The 21322-nt window shown below is 52.2% G+C and overlaps 1 protein-coding gene across 1 annotated transcript in view; it reads right to left on the bottom strand.

The window, feature by feature from the left end:
• Positions 1–3657: 3657 nt before the first annotated feature.
• The window catches only part of TIMP2 (TIMP metallopeptidase inhibitor 2), a 45629-nt gene continuing 27964 nt past the window's right edge, over positions 3658–21322 (bottom strand). The window contains exons 2-5 of the mRNA XM_036910446.2: positions 16683–16783; positions 15039–15147; positions 7739–7863; positions 3658–6550 (exon numbers count right to left, since the gene is read on the bottom strand). Coding sequence (XP_036766341.1) covers positions 6353–6550; positions 7739–7863; positions 15039–15147; positions 16683–16783 — 533 coding nt within the window. The 3' untranslated portion in view covers positions 3658–6352. The remainder of the gene's footprint in view (positions 6551–7738; positions 7864–15038; positions 15148–16682; positions 16784–21322) is intronic.

Below are 21322 nucleotides of genomic sequence, written 5' to 3' on the forward strand. Positions count from 1 at the left end.
ACCCATAAGATGGCGAACCTCCTGCTTCTCTTCCGGGTCCTCGGTTCCCGCCGGCGCCACCTGAACCCCAATCACCTCTCGCCCCCCTAATCCCAGCACCTGGCCAATAGCCACCAGCCCCGTAAAAGTGACACCACAATCACCCCATGCCCCTTCCTATATAACCCAGTACCTTTCCCTAATGAAGCGGAATTCTCCGGTGAATTGCTGCTGTGTGTCACTCCTTTCCTTTCACCTTCAACCGTGTGTCCTGGTGCACGGTGGATAAATGTTTGTAAAACCCAACCGAATGGAAAATGAAATGCTTGAGATGAGAAAATTGAGTGATCTCTAATAACTCCTGTAAGAGAAAACTAGAGAAATACTAAAGAAGGAATAAAATATTCTCAATTCGAAAAAAGCTGTAACCAAAATAAATCAAAGTAGGACTTACCTTAAGAAAATGTGCATCAACAGATGAATAGTACTGTTCCTCGCCTGCAGGTCCAGGGAAAGTGGACTTGGCCCCTCTTCCAGTTTCACAGCCTATGGATGGCCAGAGATGGGTGCTAATTTCTAGAGAGATCTAAGGCCAAAACATTGTAGGCTTTGCTTCCTATGAGCTACCTTCGCTGAGCCTACACAACCCTAACAACTTCCAATTTCTAGAAACTGCCAAATTGAGATCCAAAGCCTGGTCTGGTTGGACTCAGCAAGGAAAAAAGCCACAAGATGGGCCCCCCAAAGCTATGATCTAGCCACCTCTCGGCATACAGACAGCCTGAAGGATCTTACCTTTTCATGGATGTGTTTGGTGATTTGGCCAAAAAGTAGCCAGCAGGCCTTGAATCCCTGTGCTGGCCATGGCCACTTGCTGGCCTCCTCCCCCATCTCCTAGGCGGAGTTAGAAAAGCTAACCCAACGTGAATGGTGTGTGTTTGCCCCAGGCACATAGGAATAACTGCCCCCAACTGCTGACACTGAGGGGCGCCCAAGGTCCTCTAACGCCTCCCCACTCACCCGTGTCCTCTCCTCAACCCACCTCCCTCCCCACAAACTCAGGAGGCTGCCCCCTCTCCCCTTTTGGACACCATGCACGCTGTCTGCCCGGCCTGCGGTCTGGCTCTGGGTCAGCTTTGTGCTCCTCCCCTGGCACCCCCGGGGTCATGTGACTGGTCACTGTTCTCCAAGCATGGCTCCACCTGGGTTTGGCCTCAGGATGACCATGTGTAAACTTTTCAAGAGTTTCCAAGACCCTGTCTTTGCAGTCCCAGCGCCACCTTGCTTCTGGGCCCTCTGCCCTCCACCATTGCCCAGGGGGAACACAGTAGGCCCAACTAGACTTCTGTCCCTTGCCATGTCTGGGCTCACCAGGGAATGAGGTGGATGGAGGCAGGTGGGGCCCAGGCCGCAGCTGCCCATCGGGTTTGAACTGTGACTGATTCCTCCCAGTGCCTGGGAGAGGAGGTGACAGGCCAAGAGGCTGAGAACCTGCCCTGTCTCTGTATCGACCCTCATGTGACACCCCACCGTACTGTAGACTCTGAGCCATGTTTTTGTTTCTTTAATTGGCAGTGTCCCTCCCCATTGTTACAGAATGAAAATGGACAGAATTATCTTGTTTCTGAATGTCTTTTTCTTCCCCCACAATTTGTTTCTTGAAGGAGAAAATCTATTAGAGCTAAATGAATCCCCCACACCAAGCGCTTTCACTGCAAGACAATGGAAGGCAACTGCATGCAATGAGGTGAGCTGTGTGCCAGCTCAGAGCTTGAACCCGAGGCTAAAGATAGACCTGTTCCTGCATGAACTTGAAGGTATTAATGTAAAAATCTATGCAAACAGCAAACCATCCATAATAAAATTGACCCTAGTAAAATATCTGTAGCTCTGCTATTTTGATTTTACTTTGTTAGCTCAGGTAAACATAAACATACCCATTAATAGTTAGGTGGTAAAAGGTAGTGCTACTCAAACTTCTGAAGTACTCTGGCCAGTCCTGGGAGCTGTCCCACCCTCCTCCCTACTCCAGCCCTGAGTGGCCTCTGCGGATTGGACCCTGAGGTATGTTTCAGCATTTCCATTTTGAACCCAAGTATGTTGGGTGGCCTGCCCAGGGAGCCAGGCTGTCCTCATTTGTGCCCATTCACTTTCTTTTCACAGAATGAGCAAGACTGGGGGGAAATAATGGTGTCTGGTAGAATCCCTAACAATCTGGTTACCCCCCTATGTGGATCTTCAAACTGATTTCAAACCATTTGCAAAGATCAAGAAAACTTGGGTAATGGTTGAAACCATATCATGGCAGGGCCGTGGCCAGGAGCTGCCCATGGTGGGTTGGACAGTGACTGATCCCCTCCAGTGCCTTGGAGAAGAGGTGACAGGTGTCCCTCCCAAGCCAGAGAATCACAGTGCATGGAGTTTGTTACACCCTCCTCTGCATTTTTGTGTTTGAAAATATCCGCAGTGAGAAATGTTTCTCAAAGGTCACATTTGACCTTAACACAAGTGAAATGGGTAGCAGTTGTCTGATGTGTTGTTTGCTAAGACCCCATATCTGGCCTGCAGGTGGCAGGGGCACAAATGCCAAGCAAGGTTATTTGCATGACGTGGAAAGTGTTATTGGTCTAACAAGCTGCTGAGCCATGTCCCCCATATATTTCACCCTGTTAAAAAAAAATTTCTGCAGTAGGTGATACTAAGTGGATGGCACTTAATGCTTTGTGACACAGACCTCAGTGGCAGCTTTGTCCCACTACCTCTTCACTGCTTCAGGACAGCATCCATAAGTTCATTCTTGCTGATGAGTCAGCAGCTGCACTGGGAGCCACATTGCTTGGCCCTGGGAGAACACATGGGCCAGAGTGCGCGAATGTTTGAATGTACCATTAAAAACTCTTCTCTGGCGACTTGAAGTAACATGGGACTTGGTAAAAGTTTAAATTATGAGGGAAACATCTTTCTCAGAATAAAAAAAAAAGATGGAGAAGGGAGGGCAAGGTGAAACTCGTAGGCCACGAGAAACTTGGCAGAGTGACTGCAGTGTATGGACCCAATGTGGGTCCTGATCCAAACCAATAAACCACGAGAAAGCATTTATGAGACCACCAGCGATGTCTGAACAGTGAGTAGATATTCGAGGACATCCATGGATTCTAATTAAGTTTTAAGGTGTGATGAGTGCATTCCAGAAACAGTGTTTATTAGTTATTTTTTAGAGCAACAAACTGAAACATTTGCACATCAGACTGATGTCTTAAGTTTACCTTTCCCAGTAACCTCGGGCAGGGCACTTGGGGCTGTAGGTGCAGGACTGAGAAGGAAGATGGGCCATGAATTGCCTGCTGTCCAGATGCAAGAGGGGTGCTGGGCTCTGCTTTCTGTGTGTGTGTGTGTGTTGCAAATGCTTCCTAACTGACATGAGATGCATGTCCTGAGTGAATGAAGGGGCCCCCGGCACATGTTCCTGCCTCCTCACCTATTTAGGAAAACCATGTTCCCTGTTGTGTCCCCTGCTCCCTGCTGCACCCCATGTCCTCCTGAAAGCACCATCACTCGGGATAAAGTAGCCCCCACCCCCACCCATGGGACAGGCTCCTTTGGAGGTGTTCACCCCTGTTCTTAGGCTAGGGAGCAGCAGCCGGGAAGGCTGCACACAGTCACACCAGAGAGCCAACATTCTGGTAATATTGTTTATTGTCCATTGACTGAGCGATCACTCGAGAATGATACAAAGCATCGGAGACATGCGCAGTCTGCTTGTCCACTTTCAATGACTCTCATGTGTTCCCAGCACAGGAAGATCACAGACTTTATACTCCAGCAAAAACACATTGCCCAAAACTTAAGGAAACAAAAATATCCAAACAAAATCAACAAAGCTTTAAATTATGGCAGCAAGTCTGATATTTCTTAATACTTATCAAGCAAAGATTCGAAAAAAACTACAATGTAAACTTCAATTTAAATATTCTGAGTTGCTTGCATGAAAACAAGAATAGAGGGAGGAAAAGCACAGTGCTTAGAATATAACATAAATTAAACAATGCCAAATGGAGAGCTTTCTTAAACTACATATATATTGCAATTATTTACTGTGAAGGTATTTGAGTGGCTCTGTCTTTGGCCTGCCACCGGGCACGTCTTGAGTTTTGTTTTGTTTTTTTCTGCTCATCGTGGCTAGAAGACCAACGTGCATGGATCGACTATAAAGGCCATCTTTTAGAACCAACCTACTCAAAGATCCTTTACTTCGTAATAATTCGAACCAGAGAACAAAAGATGGAAAACAGAAAAGCAACAATATTCAAGGAACTAAAGAGAAGGTCTGAAGGAATCCACCATCACAGGCCAGCTACCATGCCATGCTTCCCACGCTGGGTCAAATGCTTCCACGATGCAGAAACCTTTAAGGAAAAAGTGCAGGTCTAACACCTACCAAGGGTAATACAAAGACAGCACAGGAATGATTACAACTGATGTCAGAAACAAACCAAAACATTTAAAAACTCAGCAGAAACAGCAGTAAATGTTACAGAACACCATAAGGGAAGCCAACAAGGGTGGGATGTTATACTGATTGGAGGGGCCTGTTGTACTTGTATACACTGAAATCACACGGACTGGTCCATTATGACATCTTACAAACTTTCTATCACTGTACAGGATGAAAGTGCCCTTGGATAGGGGGCTGATTCCTGGAGAGTCTCCTAATCTGCCCTAGAAAGGGAAGTCATTGAAATCTATGCTGACCAGGTCCCAGGCAGGCATGGGGGTTGCATGCCACCTAGGGGTCAGGAGTCTTACAGGTGCTTTAGGGTCACTGCAGATTAGAGTAGGTTTAGAAGGTGATTTGGAAGCATTTTGCAGAAGGACCACTCACAGGCTGACAGACTTCAGTTTCACGGTGGGTGTGTGGGCACGTGCATGCACGGTGTATGTTCCCATAATGTGCACGACAAACTCAGAAGAGTTTATCTTTACAACACAATCAGGAAGAAAAAGGAGATTGTCTATTATTACTGAGAAATTTCTGCTTATGTTAACCCCCATTTTACTGGCACCAGAAAACCATTTTTAGGGAATAGGTTCCCTTGTTTCCTGTGAAGTTCCTTAACTGAGAGAGCTTTGTGATATAAGTGGAGGTTGGTACACCTGCAACTTGGGTTCACATACTATCGAGAATTCATCTTTAGAAAAATGAGATGTCTCTTAAAGCTGGCCAGTGTCCTAGAGGCCTGGAAAGAAATGAATTTTACTGAAGACACCTAACCTCCAAAATTCGTCCCTTCCTAGGTAGGACTTCATAGTGCTGAGCTAACCTCACTCACAGAAATCCATGCATTGCACAGTGACTGTCAGTCTTTGAGGGAGGTCATAATAAAGCTGTGGCTCTGGGCTATGTTGGGGGACACAGCAGGACCTAGCTTCTGATATCCTCAGGATGTGCAAATAGAACACAGCCAGCTCACGTCACTGGCCACACTCAACTCTTGCAAAGCCGGTTCTGTGCAACTCCATCTGGATGCCCAATGCTGGGATGAGGAGGAGGATGCCAGAGAATCTTTAGAAGCTCAGGAATAAACTACAGGGGGAGTCACGTGTCACTGCAAACATCTGCCCCCAGGGCAGAATGCTGTGGAATCCCCTAGGTTGGAGGGGGTGGGGAGGGGGCAGGGGAACGGAAATGACTTGGCTGATGCTGAAGCTTGTCCCTCCGTTTCTACAAGGCCCCATGCGGAGGCTCCCGCCAGGATTCTGCGTATCTAATAGGATTACTGGGGGTTCCTTCCAGAACGAGCCACTGGGCCAGGCTGCTCCTAGACTTAAGGGGAGTCACAGGTAATGGGTGTCACAGTGGGCACAGGGGAGACGGACACTTGCAAGGGGCAGGGACTACCACCCTAAGGCCAGAGCTGTGGACACTGCAGGAAACGAGGGACAAGCCAGGGATCTGGTAGGCCTGCTACACAGTCTTGCAATGACCCTCAAAAGTTTCTGCAAAATGCACATTTCTAGGCTATGTCCTGACCAGGCCAGAGGGCCCCTAAAAGTGCTTCCCGCTCCACACTTGTGGCGGTGCCAGGGCTGGGCCTAGGAGGGAAGCCCGTGTGTCCTACCCCTGCCTGCACTCAAGATTGAAGACCGAGATGCACAGTGCCCAGGAGGGCAGATGGAGTGTGGGACCCACCTCTCCCTTCAGACCCACAACGATGTTTAAAAGGAGAATGGGGGTGGGGAGGAGAATCACGCTAATTTAGACCCACTTAGATGACCGTTTTATTCATGCTGTTTCTGGGGAGGGATGTCAGAGCTGGACCAGTCTAAACTCTCGGAGGCTTTGCAGTCGGCCACAGTGGTATTGTTGGCCTGTTTACGGGTCCTCAATGTCGAGAAACTCCTGCTTGGGGGGTGCCGCTCCACGGTACCACGCACAGGAGCCATCGCTTCTCTTGATGCAGGCGAAGGACTTGGCCTGGTGCCCATTGATGTTCTTCTCCGTGACCCAGTCCATCCAGAGGCACTCGTCCGGAGACGAGATGTAGCACGGGATCATGGGGCAGCGTGTGATCTAGGACGAGGGGCACGGAGGTGGGTTCAGTCAGGGACTCAGGCCACTCAAGGGCGCATCTCTAGAACCTAGCCATGTGCCTGGCAAAGGCATCTGAGGACAGTTTCTAGAACGAACGACCAAATGGCACAGCAGGGAGGGAGGGAGCTGGGACCAGAGCGGAACCTGCCCCATCAGCACCCTTTCTTGAGGCCTGTACTCGCCAAGCAGCAGCAGGTGGCCTGCCCAGGATGCACAGGGCCTGGGGGAGCTTGTGGGACATGGGTTCAAGTCAAATAAAAAGAATGGTATCTTGCTGTCAAGCACGCATGGGCTTTGATGGGACCAGCAAGTAGCATTTTGGTGAAGGACCCTGAGTCTACAGAAGGGTGAAAACTTCTGTGGCCACGTAAAGGAAAAGGAAGCCCTTGGTTTTGATTTCATGTGGAGCACAGGGTCTGCATGACATACATGGGGCTGTAGGTTCAATTTGCATTTTACATGAGCTAAGGGTGGGCTAGTGGCAATCTGAATGGGCAGAAGGGTCACATAAGCAGTGCTGACCGGTGATGGTGAAGCCCTGCAGCCTCACCACAGGCAGCACTTGGCCCAGTACCTTCTGGCCCCAGGCTAAGCTCTGCAGACACCAAGGGGCGCCTGGCACCCAGCAGTGCCTCCTGTGTTGGAGCTGGAGGCAGGGGCAGGGAGGACAGAGTGCCCAGAGAGAGGATCCACGCCTCGGCCGCAGTTCACCAGCACTGCTGGCGCTGTGCACCGCCTCTGGGCTGCTTTTAAGGAGAGGCCTGGGGTTTCAGGCATTCTCGACACACAGACCCCACGGTGACCCAGACCCGTGCTGTCAGAAATGCAACCCCTGGGATGCTCTCTCCCAACAAGGGCCTTGACTTTGCACTTGTGCACTTGTAGAAAAATACTCATAGGATCATGTTCTCCCCAAGAAACTCCCCCTCCCTAGAAGCTACAGGCCACATGGGCAGATTCCCCTTACCTCCCAAATATCCCTCGGCAGAGGTGCATCTCAGGGCTCTACAGGGACCCAGGCCCAAAGGCTCTGTCCCCAGACAGCCTTGCTAGGGTCCTTCCTGGGACCCCGTGGGCTGGGAGGCCCTGGAGAGCCAGGGAGCTGACCCCAGCAGCCCGCCAGAGGCGGCAGTGACGGGGTGGCACCCGGGAGCCGTGCCGGCTTACCTTGCACTCACAGCCCATCTGGTACCTGTGGTTCAGGCTCTTCTTCTGAGTGGGGCTCAGGGTGTCCCAGGGCACAATGAAGTCACAGAGGGTGATGTGCATTTTGCCGTTCCCCTCGGATTTCCCTGGGAAAGACAGGATCACCTGCTTCAGGGTAAGTTAAGAGCTCTCTTTCCACCCACCTCCCGAATCTGGACACTGTTCAGGTGCGTGGAGGTTTAGTTCCAACACCATGTCTTGTGGGCTGAGTTGTGACCCTCTCCAAAAATTCCGAGATTGAAGCCCCAACCCCCACATCTCAGGATGTGACTAGTTGGACAGAGGGTCTTTAAAGAGGTGATTCAGTTAAAGTGAAGTCGCTAGCCAGGGTGGGCTCTAATCCAAGAGGAGTGATGTCCTAATAAGAGATCAGGACACAGACACACACAGGGACGACCACGTGTGGACACAGGGAGAAGACGGCCGTCCACATGGAACTGGCCCTGCGACACCTTCACCTTGGACTTCCAGCCTCTGGAACTGTGAGAAAGTACATTTCTGCTGCCTAAGCCCCCAGTCTGTGGTATTTTGTTATAGCAGTTCAAGCTGACACCATGGACTGTTTATCCTGAGTATTAAAAAGATGAATGCATGTTCTCTGAGGAAAACTTGGAAGACACAGGAAAGAATAAAGAAAAATATCTCCCGTTTTCATTATCTACAGCCAACACCTTGATGCATTTCCTTCTAATGTTCTCTTATGTGCACATCTTCATACCCAACAGATCCATGTTGTAGGTAGACTGTGTTGTTTCCTGTTTTACTTTTCACTAAATATTTATCACAAGCATGCTTTCCTCTTGACAAAGAACTTGTAATTCTGGGTTTCTCCATGAAGAACAGCAAAAACATGGAATGTCATCAAGTTGGGTCTGCACTGGATTTCCTTCGTTGGCACCGATGAGGCGCTATTCACCTCTCGGACCTTAGGGTCCTGACGCAGCTCCTCCCTTCCTGCTTCCGGCGCTGAAGAGTTCACCCTGGCATGTGGACGGCCGTCTTCTCCCTGTGTCCACACGTGGTCGTCCCTGTGTGTGTCTGTGTCCTGGTCTCTTATCTTCAGCCTTAGCATTAGCCCGGCAGGAGAAAAAGGCAATCCAGTACATTCCAGAGACTGAAGGACCTTCCAGAACTGGGAGGTCACTTCAAACCTCATCTCTCCTGCTACATGGTTCCTTGTCCGGACACAGATGCCCAGTAACACGCCCCGGGGCCGGCAGAGTGGAGGGCAGACAGGAGCCTCGGGCTGCCCCTCGAGCACCTCCGTGAGGCAAAGCTTGGGCACATCCAACCCAATGGCCTCAGACACGGTGCTGGCTGAGGAGACCCCACTAACAGGACCACAGATCAGTGCCTCAGCTTGCCCACGGGCCACCATGAATTAATGACCCCACACGCTGTCACCGTCACCCAGGAAACAACGATGGGCTTGCCTGAGGCTGTGGGCAGCACGAGTGTCGTCCTTTGCGCTGGGCAGGTTCACTCCCCGGATGTGGGCCCCCAAGCTCCTACCTCTCTTTTGGCTGCCCCTCTCCCCAGGGGCGCTCTTTCCCTTGTGCCTGTGTGGACTTGTCTTGACATTCAGGGTGAAGAAAAGGGTCAAGGAGCAGGATAACCACCAGAGCATTTATTCTGAATCCTAATAACTAAAACAAGGTATGTGTGTTTGGTGGCTTTAAACACTGCAAAAATAGATATTTAACATTTTTTTCCAGACCTTCAGCCATTTTCTATGAGTCCAGAGTAGCTAAGGAAGGAGCAAAATGGACAGATGGCAAGTAATTCATTCCTGTTCCCTGGTTTCTTCTGACATTTACTACCTCCATAGGTGCACTGCAGCCCCTCCCCTGCCCAGCCTCGTCATCACTACGGACAGGCCGAGTCCCCTTTGGGTCTGCCCTCTGAACAGGGATGTCTGCTGTCATCGTTTGACTGGCATCAGTGTCTCACCTTGAATCATTCCTTGCCTTTCTAACGTGCCTTGCTCCTTAACCAGAGCGGTGCATGAAGGGTAAAGGCTTAATCCTTTACTGTTTATCCACAGTTCCTCACACATAGTAATTGTTTAATAAAAGCTTACTGATGCCAGCATGGTTATTTGTTCTAACAATTTGCTTCGTTATCTTTTGCTGCTATCTTCCATGTTGACCTTTTCACCATCAATTCAAGCTCCCGCTGAGAGAAAGGCAGAAGGTGGAGATGAAATGCAAATTGTGTATTTTCAATGTCCCTAGTTACTGGGCGAGCATGGACCTAGGATGTCATGCATAACAGGCATAGCATCTCAGAAGGTTATGAGGAGACCCTGTTCAGTGTAGATAATTAAGACTTGGTTGGGCATGTCTGACGTGAGCATCTGTTCCAACATCCCACTTACGTCTGCCTTGGAAAAAAGCAAAGGTTTTCTTGGATACAGAAACACAGGAATTAATTAAAATGTGTAACTGAGGGTTGTATGTTTCTTCTTCCTTTTGGAAGAGAGGACTGTAGAAGAAAACGGCAGCAGGGCCAATTCTATAGCAGCTCCTGAACATCAGTGCCTCGTGGTGCCCAGCTCCACACATGAAGCTGAGCCACCAGCCCAGGAGGAGGTGGGCTGCCTCGGGCCATGCAGCCACTCACAGGGCTAGAGCCAGCGCTGGCGGAGTGGTCTGCTGGGCCCCGTGATTTCCGGTTAGCCCATCCTGACTGCAGGAGAACAAGATGTAGAGCCTGTGCCTCAGAAAGTAAACACCAGATTCGATCCAAAGCTCTCTCAGAGCCGGAGTAAGAAGTTGGATGAGAAGGGCCCTCTGTAATGGGGTGAGTCAGCCACTGTTGCGAGTGCCTTTTATTGATCTGATGCCCCATGGCCAGTTAGGAAATTAAGATGTGCCCCACATCCCTTGCTTGCTTCTGCTATTCAATGCAAAATGGTCTAAGATGACTGCCACATTACCAAGTGCATATATCTTCAGTCGTTTCTGATGTTTACTACACATGGAGCTGTAATTTGGATGGTTTCAGCTGTAGCAAGCCTACAGATTGCACACTGTAGTTGGCTGGGTAATTGTCTCCTCATTCAGATTGGGAACAATTTAATGGACCTGTGTGTGGGCACACCAGGGGATACACACGCAGTACAGGTTAAACAACCTTTGATGGCACAAATGAACGACTGAGCCTCTGCATAAGAGAAAATATCAATGTTAACAGAGAATAAGTGAAATTATTAGGCTCTCTGTGTTTGATTCACACTTCATTTGGACACAGAAGCCTCTCCCTTTCAGAAAAGCAGACGACCAAAATGGATTCCCCTACCATGTCCCCCAAAATAAATAAAACAAAGTAGCTACCAGCAAAATAATCCCCACGAAGCCACCATGTACAATCTCTGCCCCTGACTCTTGTCCTGGACCCACACTTTCTAAGCAGGCCTGCGGTTTCCTCACACTCTCCAGGGTAAGTGGGACAGAGAAAGGACATGAGCCCCATACTCAGCACAGACACTGGATTCCAGGGCTCCTGACTGCTGGACAGAATCTGTCTCCCGGACCATCCTGCCCTGGGACCTAGCCAAAGGGCCCTGGGGTCTCAATCACCCATCTCCTGGAATAAAGGGCACTGCCACGGTCCTCAGGACCTCCCAGCAAGAGGCAGGTCTGACTGACTGCAAAGGGCCCCAGGAGATGAAAATAATGTCCAGAGAGTTCCTTGGCAGAGGAGGTGTGGGCCGCTGGGGCTCAGCCCTCCTGAACGTGTGCTGACTGGCTGTTCGGCACTTACAGAACAAAAGGTCGGCCTCTGACCCAGAGCAGGGACGGTTCTGGTTAGATGCTGGCGCTCGGTCCTGGCTGTACACTGGACTCCCCTAGGGAGCTTATAAAATGCCGACACCTGGGCCCCACCCCAGAGGTTCTGCATGAATTGGTCTGCGGTGCAGCCTGAGCATCAGGATTTTCCACGGGGACTGCTGGGTTAGATGTCGAGCAGTTAGACATATAACAGCCGGCCCAAGGGAATGCGGAAGCAGAGTGTGACGGACCCGGGGGTCAGGACGACCCGGCAGAGCGGTGCTGAGGCATGTCTAACCACGGGCTCCCTGGGAGGAGAAGCTCCAGCATGAGGCATTTGCTGAATTCTGGGTACAAATACACCCACTTCGGCCAATTTCAAGTTACCGAAATGACATCAAGCACAGCTGAACAATCAGCTTATAAAAAGGAGTTCGGGCACACACCGCGGGGCCAGGGCACCGCGGCTCCATCTGCCCTCCCCGCATTTCCCACATCTGTAAAACGGGGATCACAACGGTGCCTTCCTCATAGCGGGTTGTGAGGATTAAATGGAATCCGAATGAAAAGCATCTGCAGAACGTTAGTGCCAGGGCAAGGGCACTCCTATTTCTACTAACTGGGAGACGAGAACCCAGACCAAGGTCACTACCCCTCAGACGGGGCTTCCGCAGCTCTGCAGTTTGCCCGGACGCCCCTAGAGGGCGCCGCGAGGAGGCCGAGCACCAGTAAAGGACCGGCACAAAATAAGGATGCGGAAAACTAGATGCTGCTAATCTGCTGAGGCAGTAATTCCCTGCTCCACGGGAGGTTTTGTCTCCTTTGTCTTTCCTCCAGATTATCATTTTTCTGATCATAAAAGTAACAGATGTCATAACTTGTAAACATGTAGCAAATACAGGGAAGTATAAGCAAGGAGACCTAACAGGGGCTTCCCTCCTTGCTGCTCTGCCCGCTCACGCCATGCCGCGTGCTACGCGACCCCTCTGCCCTTGCCATCTCCTGCCTGACTGTGGTGGCGTAGTCAGGCTGCAAGATCTCTGCACCATCATTTGGTCTCTACCCCACTCTCCTGGGGATTTTAGTTTTCTTAATGTAAAAATAGTAGATATTGCAAATGTAAAATGATGCAGCTGCTTTGTAAAACAGTGCGGCAGGTCCTCAACTGATTAAACCGAGGAACCATATGTCTTGAAATTCTACTCCTAGGCATCTACCCAAGAGAAATGAAAACACACGCCCAGGCAGAAACTTGCACGTGTCCACAGGAGCACTATTCCTAATAGGCAACAGGTAGAAACCACCCCAGTGTCCACAGAAGGATGAACGGGTACACAAAATGTAGTCTATCCACTCAGTGGAATACTTGGCTGTAGAAAAGAGGGACGTTCTGACACACACTACAACGTGGATGAACTTTAAAAACATTATGCTGAGTGAAGAAGCCAGACACAAAGGACCACATATTCTATGATTCCATTAATGTAATCTGGAACAGGGGAGTCTAGAGTCAGAAAGTAGATGAGTGGCTGTTGGCTGGGGCTGGGAGAGGGGGTTAGGAAGGTAAAAGCTACAGGGTACGGGGACATCTTCCTGATCGTGGTGATGGCTGCCCCCCTCTAAGAATACACCTAAACCATCGAATGACAGACTTTAAAAGGGTGAATTGTATAGCGTGTATATGTTCAGTAAAATTGTTAACACATAATAGATGCTCTTAATACAAAATTTAGGAAATTCAGAAGTGCCTATAAGGGACAAAAAAGATCTCCCAGCATCCCTGAGAAGCACAAAAGTCTGGTAGTGACAAAGAAACCAGGGAGACAGATGCTGGGCATCAGTCGGGGAGGAGGTCAGAACCTCTCCTGTGTCCGGCTCACGCCCACTGCCCCTCCCCCGCCCGGCGATCTCCTGCTGCACAGCCACGCTCAGCACCTTCCCCCGACAGGGAACCTGGATCCCAGCCCCCACGAGGGCCTCGTCCCTCCTCAACATCACTCATATTCACACTGCCCCCCACACAGAGCCTGCCTCGTTTTCTAATCGCCCTCCTCCTGCCCTCCCAAGGGAAGGCGAGCACCCCCTGCTGGCAGGGGCCCAGGGCCTCCCTCTTGAACTTCCCGTTCCACCAGGCACAGGGCTGGGCACCCACTAAATATGCGTCGATTTTTTTAATATTCTCAGTGGAAGGGAAAAATGGTACAAGAAGCCTCAACAGAAGAAAATCATGGAGATTTGGACTCAGAAGTATTTCTGTGATTTGATTAGGACTGTGGAACAAAATGCAATGTCAGTCTAGGGAAGCTGTCCCTCCTGTCTCTTCCTTTCTCTTACGTTTGTGATCCGACTCCTACTTTGCCCAGGAAGAGGGCAGTAACGTCCCTTAACTGACCATGACAGCAGTGGCCAGTCCAGGGCCCCCAGCCACACGTGGCTGTTTACATTTACATTTAAATCAACTGAAATGAAGTAATATCACGGCTCCAGCCTCTCAGCTGACCAGCCACACCTTGAGTGCTCAGCGGCCACATGGGGCCAAGGGCTGCCAGGGACGCAGAGCAGCAGGGGACAGAGAGCATTCCCACCATCACCGCAAGTCCTGCTGGACCAGCAGGTCTCAACTCAGGGCAATCCTGCCCGCCAGGGGACACCTGGTGAGGTCTGAGGACCCCATGACTGGGAGGGAGAATGTTTTGGAAAATTTTATTTAAGAATAAAGTATGGAAAAAAAAAAAGAGATGCAACAGTAAAAATGTGCTCTAGCCAGACAATGGAATATGAGTCAGCCTTGGAAAGGAAGGGAGTTCTGGTACCTGCTACAATGTGGATGAGCCTTAGGACATGATGCTCAGGGAGACCAGCCAGTCACGAAAGGACAAACATGACACAATCCCACTTACAGGGGGCCCCGGGGGAGTCAGCTTCATAGAGACAGACAGTAGGACGGTGGGCGCCACGGGCTGGCGGGGGGAGGGAGCGGGTGTGCAACGGGGACAGAGCTTCAGTCCGGAGATGCAGGGGCAGCTGCGCGACAGTGTGACGTGCTTAATGCCTCCCAACTGCACACTCAGAGCGGTTAGAATGGTAACTTTTAGGTTACGTATACTTTCCCACAATAAAAAGGAAAAAAAGAGACACAGTGACCGGGAGCCAGGTACAGACCTGTACCTGCTCCGCCTCGAGGCTCCCAGCCTCTTGCACGCACCTCCCTTTCAGGCATAAAAGTTAAAAATTCTCACCTCTTTGTGTCCACCTGACCTCAATTTTCCATGAATACGGTTTACGTCATTTCTTCCCATCAGGTTCCAGTTCTAACAAGTGGAAAAGCCACTGAGGCAGGGAGCCCGGAGACTTCCAACAGCCCCTGTGGTGTCGGCCCGTCTGCCTCGCGGGCCGGTTCCTGAGCTGCCCTGGCCCCCGCCCCGGAGCCAGGAGGCACAGGCCGGGCCACCTCCAGGAACACTCCACGATCATTTCCACATACACACCTGCAATGAGATACTCCTTCTTTCCTCCAACGTCCAGCGAGACCCCGCACACGGCAGAGGAGGGTGCCGTGTAGATAAACTCTATGTCCTTGTCAGGTCCTTTGAACATCTGGAAAGATGACGATGAGGAAGCGTAAACAGATAGGCTGCAGAGCCCGCAAAGCCCCTTCCCACCCACAACTTCTGGGGTGGCCCGAACTGCACCCACAATCCAGGGGGACAGAAAGGTACCAGTGAGATAGGTCAGCAGAGGGCCACTCTGACTGCCAAGTGATTCTCTGGTGGGGTTCATCCCTTAGTGTGGCAGCTGTCGGCGGGCAGGCGTACATTGTGCCTACAGGGAATGGTCTGACCCTCCCTCTGCTCCCTGCCACCAATAAGGTCGTTTCACAGTCTCTGGGGAGGGACTTGTATACCTCCAGGTGACTCTGTCCTAGCACGGAAGACCACCACCTTTGTGTGTTACCAGAACTCGGGTCAAGCAGAGCAGCACCCCTGCAGTTAGCATGGACTCCGTGGGCAGGCGGCTTGACTTCTCGACTTCGGATTTACCTAGGGCCTTCTGGGAACACACCTGTGGCCCAGGTGCAGGGGTGCCTTGTTCCAGCGCCCTGGCAGGAAGTGAGAGAAGCCACAGCCGGGATGTCTCCGCCGGGGACAGTGACAGGCGGGGACACCGGCGTGGACCGAGAACGGCCCTCCACCCCCGTGTTGGGGGTGGGATATAGTGAAAAGGGGAAAGCACCCACGTATTCCAGGACCGCACACAGGAGACTAACTAAATGGAGGTTCAAATGTACACCCCGTGAGCCAGCTTTGCAACAGCTGCACTCTACCCCCTGCCGAGGAAGATGACGCTAATGGCGGCGACAGCACACCGTCTTGGACGACGTCTTTCATCAAAGGGCTGAGAGGCTTCTTTGGGGCTCACACCCCTTTTCACAATGTCTTAACGAGGCCTGAGAGCAGAGATGTTTTTTGTCCCAGCTTCATAAACAGAGCCCTGGGCACTGAGAGACCGGGCCACCCATTAAATGACACGATGTAAGGATTAAGCATTTCACTGACCTCCTCGCCACATTCCCTCTAGTACACTTTAGTTTTGTCACAGAATTAGGTACCAATGGCTACAACTACCACCACCTCCCTCGTCGAAATCCTCTTCCTCTTAGCACTGAAAGCTAACCAGGTAAGACTAGACTGCACACCACCGTTTAGGGGAATCAGGGCTCCCAGAGGCAAGAGTCAAGTCCTCACTGCCTCCAAACCCCACAACGGCCCAGCCACGGGCAGGCACCCATGGAACGTTCCACAGAAGCTATGGTGAACCTGGTGACTCAATGCCGAGGCCATACTGCTGATGTATTACCTCTCAAAATGAAGCTAACCCATTTCTGAAATAACCTAGTTGATGAGAACATAGCACATCCACACAAGTTTTCAGGCATTTACAGACTAAGGAAAACGGTTTGACTTTGGCCTGACGCCCCACTGTCTGCCTCTCAGAGGGCCGGCCTGCGCTCCGGGGAGCCAGCACCTCGAGATGGTAGGAGGCTTCTGCACGGCTCCTGCCCCAGGGCCCCACCTCCTCCCGACCCTCCGCAGCTCTGCCAGATGGAGCGGCCAGGCAGTGGCCACCATTACCTTTATCTGCTTGATCTCATACTGAATCCGCTTGATGGGGTTACCGTAGATGTCATTCCCGGAGTCCACCTCCTTCTCACTGACCGCTTTGGCCCTAATCACTGCAAAACAAAGACACAGAGGTAAGCAGAGGGCCTGCAAGACCGTTCTCGCTCTGAGAAGGGCGCAGGCGGCCAGGTGGTCCCAGCCCCCAGCATGGACGGCATGGGCTCCGCACCAGCCGAGGGGGCGGCCCCGGAGGGGAAGCTCTGACGCCTTCTAGGTCCAGGATTCTTCAACAGGAATCCTCTGTCAACAGGGGCCCAAGGCAGAAGCTCCCGTCCCTCGTGCCCGCGGGGCTTTCTGAGGCAGTCACTGATTTGAACAGAGCAGAGGTCCTTTGTCCTTCTCTGCAGCGTGAACTGGGGACTGGGGAAGCAGATGCACAAAGTACCTGGCCTGCGATCCTGAGCGCGCAGTCAGGACGCCGAGAGCCCTCCACCCATCCTCCATCCGCAGCCTGTTGGCCAACTGGCTGTTCCGGGATGAAGGCAGAGGGGTGGTCACCTACCTTAAGGAGGCCTCATCATATTTAGGTTTGGGGGCCTTACATCTAAAAGGTCTTTCCTGTTAGCCCCCTAATCTGACCAAAAAGAGTCCTTGGAAAATGTCTCAAGGAGGATTTTTTGTAATGATGACACATTTCTATCAGGGCCACGGCGGAGGAGGGGCAGAGCATTTTACCCCAACGGACATGGAACTGGGGGAGGAAACATTCACAGGCCTCGGGCAGAGGTACGGGGCAGGAGCGGAGCTCTGAAGAGGCCAAATGAAAGAAGCTGATCCCGGAAGGTGATGCAAGGTGAAGGAGGCGGGTAGAGGTCAGGCTGGGAAGGTTCTGGAATGTTCACGGGGGGCCTGATGCTGCTGGCAGGCCATGCACCGCAGGGCTTCCTGTTAGCAGTTAAGCCAGGACTCTGCTCCACCCCACAACCTGACAGGGGCCATCAGCGTTTGCTTGGACAGGGCCCCGCCTTTTTTCATTTCAAGGCTTATCAGTTGGTGGCATGGCCTGTTTTAATGGCTTTAAAAGCTTTGCCCTTCCACAGTTTAACCTCACAGGGTCACTCTGGTGAGTGCGTAGTGTGGACGTGAGCAGAATAGAGAAATAAGGAGCAGACAGTGGCAGGCTCAAAGGAGCCCCCACCTCCCAGCAGGCAGTGCGAACCTTAGAAACCCCTGGCCCTGCTGTCTTGTCCCATAGGGCAGGGAGGCCCAGGCACACGGGTCCCGCCATCTGTGTCGCTGCATCCCAGCCTGGCACCAGAGCCCCACACCACAGCCCCACCGCCGGCCCAGGCCCAAACCCCATTCTTGTTTCTTCTACGCTGGCGCTGAGTCATGACAGGCCAAGGCCGCAGGTTCCTGTTTCCCAGGCTAAGCCAGGCCCAGTCTGCAAAGCCACATCTGGGCAGTGCCACCTGGGGGCCACCCCAGAACAGAGGGCCCTGCCCTTGGAAGCAGGGCCTCCCGCCACCCCCGCATAGCTGTCTTTTATAGTGACAGACGCCCCTTCCAGCGCAGCATCTTCCTTGGCCGCCCCTGCCCTCATCTACAGTAGGAGACACACTTCGCAGCCTGGTGCCTGCCAGTGATTACTTCAGTGCCCTCAGCAGCCACCCCTGCTCTTGCAGTTCTATCACCCACAAGACGCCTCAAACCTGAACCTGCCCAGGGTGTCCCCACCTCTGGACAGGCAAGTATCTTCTGCCCTGAATGCCATTTCCCCCTCCCTGCCTAGAGAACTTCTATTCACCCTTCAAGATCCAGCTAAAATAGCCCTTTCCCATCTTGCTTTGGAAAATCCTGTTCTGCTGTAGCACTTGATACATTCCACACGTCTCATCCACTCTGCTGTGAATACCGGAACACCTGTCTGCTCAAGGTCCTGGGAGCTGCTAACAGGCAGAGGCTATGTTCCAACCACAGAACAGTCGGTGCTCAGTATCACTAGCTGCAGGTAGTGACTGAGCTGCACCAGAGAAACCTGGGTGAGGTTTGCCCTTGGCCCCTCGCACTACCTGTCTTTGCCTCACCGCGATGCTGCACAAAAAGGGTGAATGCAAACCCGCAAACAGGCCAGATTAACCCTATCTTAAGCATGATCTTGTACAGCATCGTCATCAGCTCATGGCATGTAACGAACGAATCAGGGACATCCAAGAAACAATGATTCCGGAAGGAGCAGGGGTGCCAGATCTTACTTCAGGACACCAATTCCGCAGGCCAGTCGCGAACTTCTTGGAACTGCTTTTGAGAGGCCCACTTACCCTGCACAATGCCTAACGCACAACAGGTGTCAAATAAACACACCCCTGACGATCAGAAAACAAGCAAAAACTACCCCAAACAGCCAAAAGGTTCCATTCCATTCTATGCATTAAGGTTTATGCATTTTTCTCTTACAAAAGCCTCCCGGGCTCCCAGGCAGCCTGAGTCCCTTTTTGACAGGGGCAGCACTGGGGCTAAGCACCACATCAGCCCCCTCCCCACTCTGCAGTCTCAGGGAAGTTCTCTGGCCTTGCCCACACACAGCCACGCCCGTCTGAAACAGAGATAACAAGTACCTGCGCCCAGCTAGGCTGCGGGAGACCTGGGAGGCAGGTGTGTGCGACGTGCAGGGCCTGGCACACAACACGTGTCCAGTTCAGGACACGGAACAAAAACTGCCTCGGAGGAGAGTGGCGCGGAGTGTCCCACTCCTGCAAGAGGGAGGTTTGGGGAGCTGCTCGGGTCCACGGAGCGCATCTTGGTCAGCACAAACCCCAGGGGCCGGGTGGATGCAGCTTCCAGACGCATTTGCTTTGCTTTGGGGCTGCAGGTTACACACTCTCCTTTTTCAAACTGTCACAAAGAAGAGGCTGTTGGAGTCCAGGGTTCAGCGTAGACTCGTGGGATTAAGACTAGAACATTAACTGGCTGCCAGGCTGCTAGCTGCTTGTGGGGCAGGGGGCAGGGGACCAGGAGGAGCTCCAGCTGCGCTTGTCCACGCAGAACAAGAGTGCAGAAGCTTTGGGCTCTTTGAATTCTGGGTGGGAACTTCCTCCTCAGTTTGCAAAATGAGAGAGAACATGAAGGAGAAAATAAAGAGAGGCAAAGGACTTCTGGAAACCTTCCCCAAATCACAGAAACATGCCAGACAGGAGGGAGCAATGCTAGGGACACACCTGTTTGCATAGACAGGCGGACAGCCACCCTGACACGCTCAGGCGGCAGGGACGGCCTGGGGTCAGCACTCTGGGGGTGAGAGGGCACAGGCCAAGCTCCAGCGAAGGGATGTGCTGTGGCCCAGAGATCCCACAGGCCAGCTGAAGGGAAACAGGATGCACGGGCCCCGACGCCACAAAGGGGGAGAGGGAGGGAGGGAAGGAGGGCTGGGGCGGGCGGGGTCACTGTGGACCCCAGCCAGCTCTGGCTGGTGGCGTCCTGACCCTCAGCCTTCTGCCCCCTGCACAAGGCCAAGGCAGGGACGGTCTTACATGCCAAACTCGGAGCTCAGGGTTGGCTGCCTTTCCAGTGCAAACCCTAAAACCACAGGCCAACTCCTGTTGGCCAAAGGGAGAAAGGGCGAGGTGAGGGAGGGCCTTCAACCACGGACCTTGCCTCCAGGGAGCACCCGGCCTGGGCAGGCAGACAGACAACAGGCAGGAAGACAGAGAAGCTCACCATCCCCGGCTGCCAGGGACAGGGGTGGGGGAGGCAGGAAGAGCCCCCCAGAAACACCGCTCTGGCCTCCAAGGCGATGGGCACCTCTGAGCCCCAGGATGCAGGCCACTTCGACTCCCAGGCCACTGAAACAACAGGGCTGAGAAAAGCAGAGAGACCCAGAGAATATAGGAACAAATTAAAACCCAGGCATGGACACATGTTCCCCGAACACCCAATATGCGCTGGGCCTTGGTGTCTGGCCTCGGGGGGTGGGGCTCAAAGGACAGGGGTCCTGGTTCTAACCACTTTGCTCTCAAAAATGATGGCCTTTCTCTGAGCAGCTCAGATTTTGTTTTTTCTTCCTTCTCTTCTGCTAGTAACACAACATCTGGGTTTGAGATCAAGGGTGAGACACTGGCTGATGAATTCACTGCCAGATGTTGGCTACTGGAATGCACAGCCATTGACTTAATTCAAAGCACATGCAACCACAGAGCCCCAGCCCCCACCCGGCTGAGGACACCACGTGATGTCACTTCCCCCTGCTAGGAGCCTGCACAAACAACCCCTAGTGCACTCAGCCAGATCTGGGATGGAAAAGAACTGGGTGGGTGGAAAGTCAAGGTCAGGGACAATGAGGCTACATTCAGACCTGGCAGGGAGAAGGGGCTGCCCAAGGAAAACCAGCAGAGGCCAGACTGTCCTGCTGCTGTCCTGGGGGAAAGGGGACAGAGAAGGGGTTTGGGGAAACCTTGGGTGTCCCCAGCACACTCAACCAGCCCAGGTAGAGATTCAAGTCACCCTCCACCCTATCCCCATCTTTTAAAAGTCCTACTGTGTCCATGGACATTCCCGGGGAGCAACGCAGAATAAGAGCAAGCCGTGGCCACAGTCTACAGGGAGCCAGACCCCAGAACAGAGCTGCCTCTAAGAAATTTATTTCACCCTCGTTG

Source organism: Manis pentadactyla, chromosome 4 (genome assembly GCF_030020395.1).
Source record: "Manis pentadactyla isolate mManPen7 chromosome 4, mManPen7.hap1, whole genome shotgun sequence".
NCBI classification, from domain to species: domain Eukaryota; kingdom Metazoa; phylum Chordata; class Mammalia; order Pholidota; family Manidae; genus Manis; species Manis pentadactyla.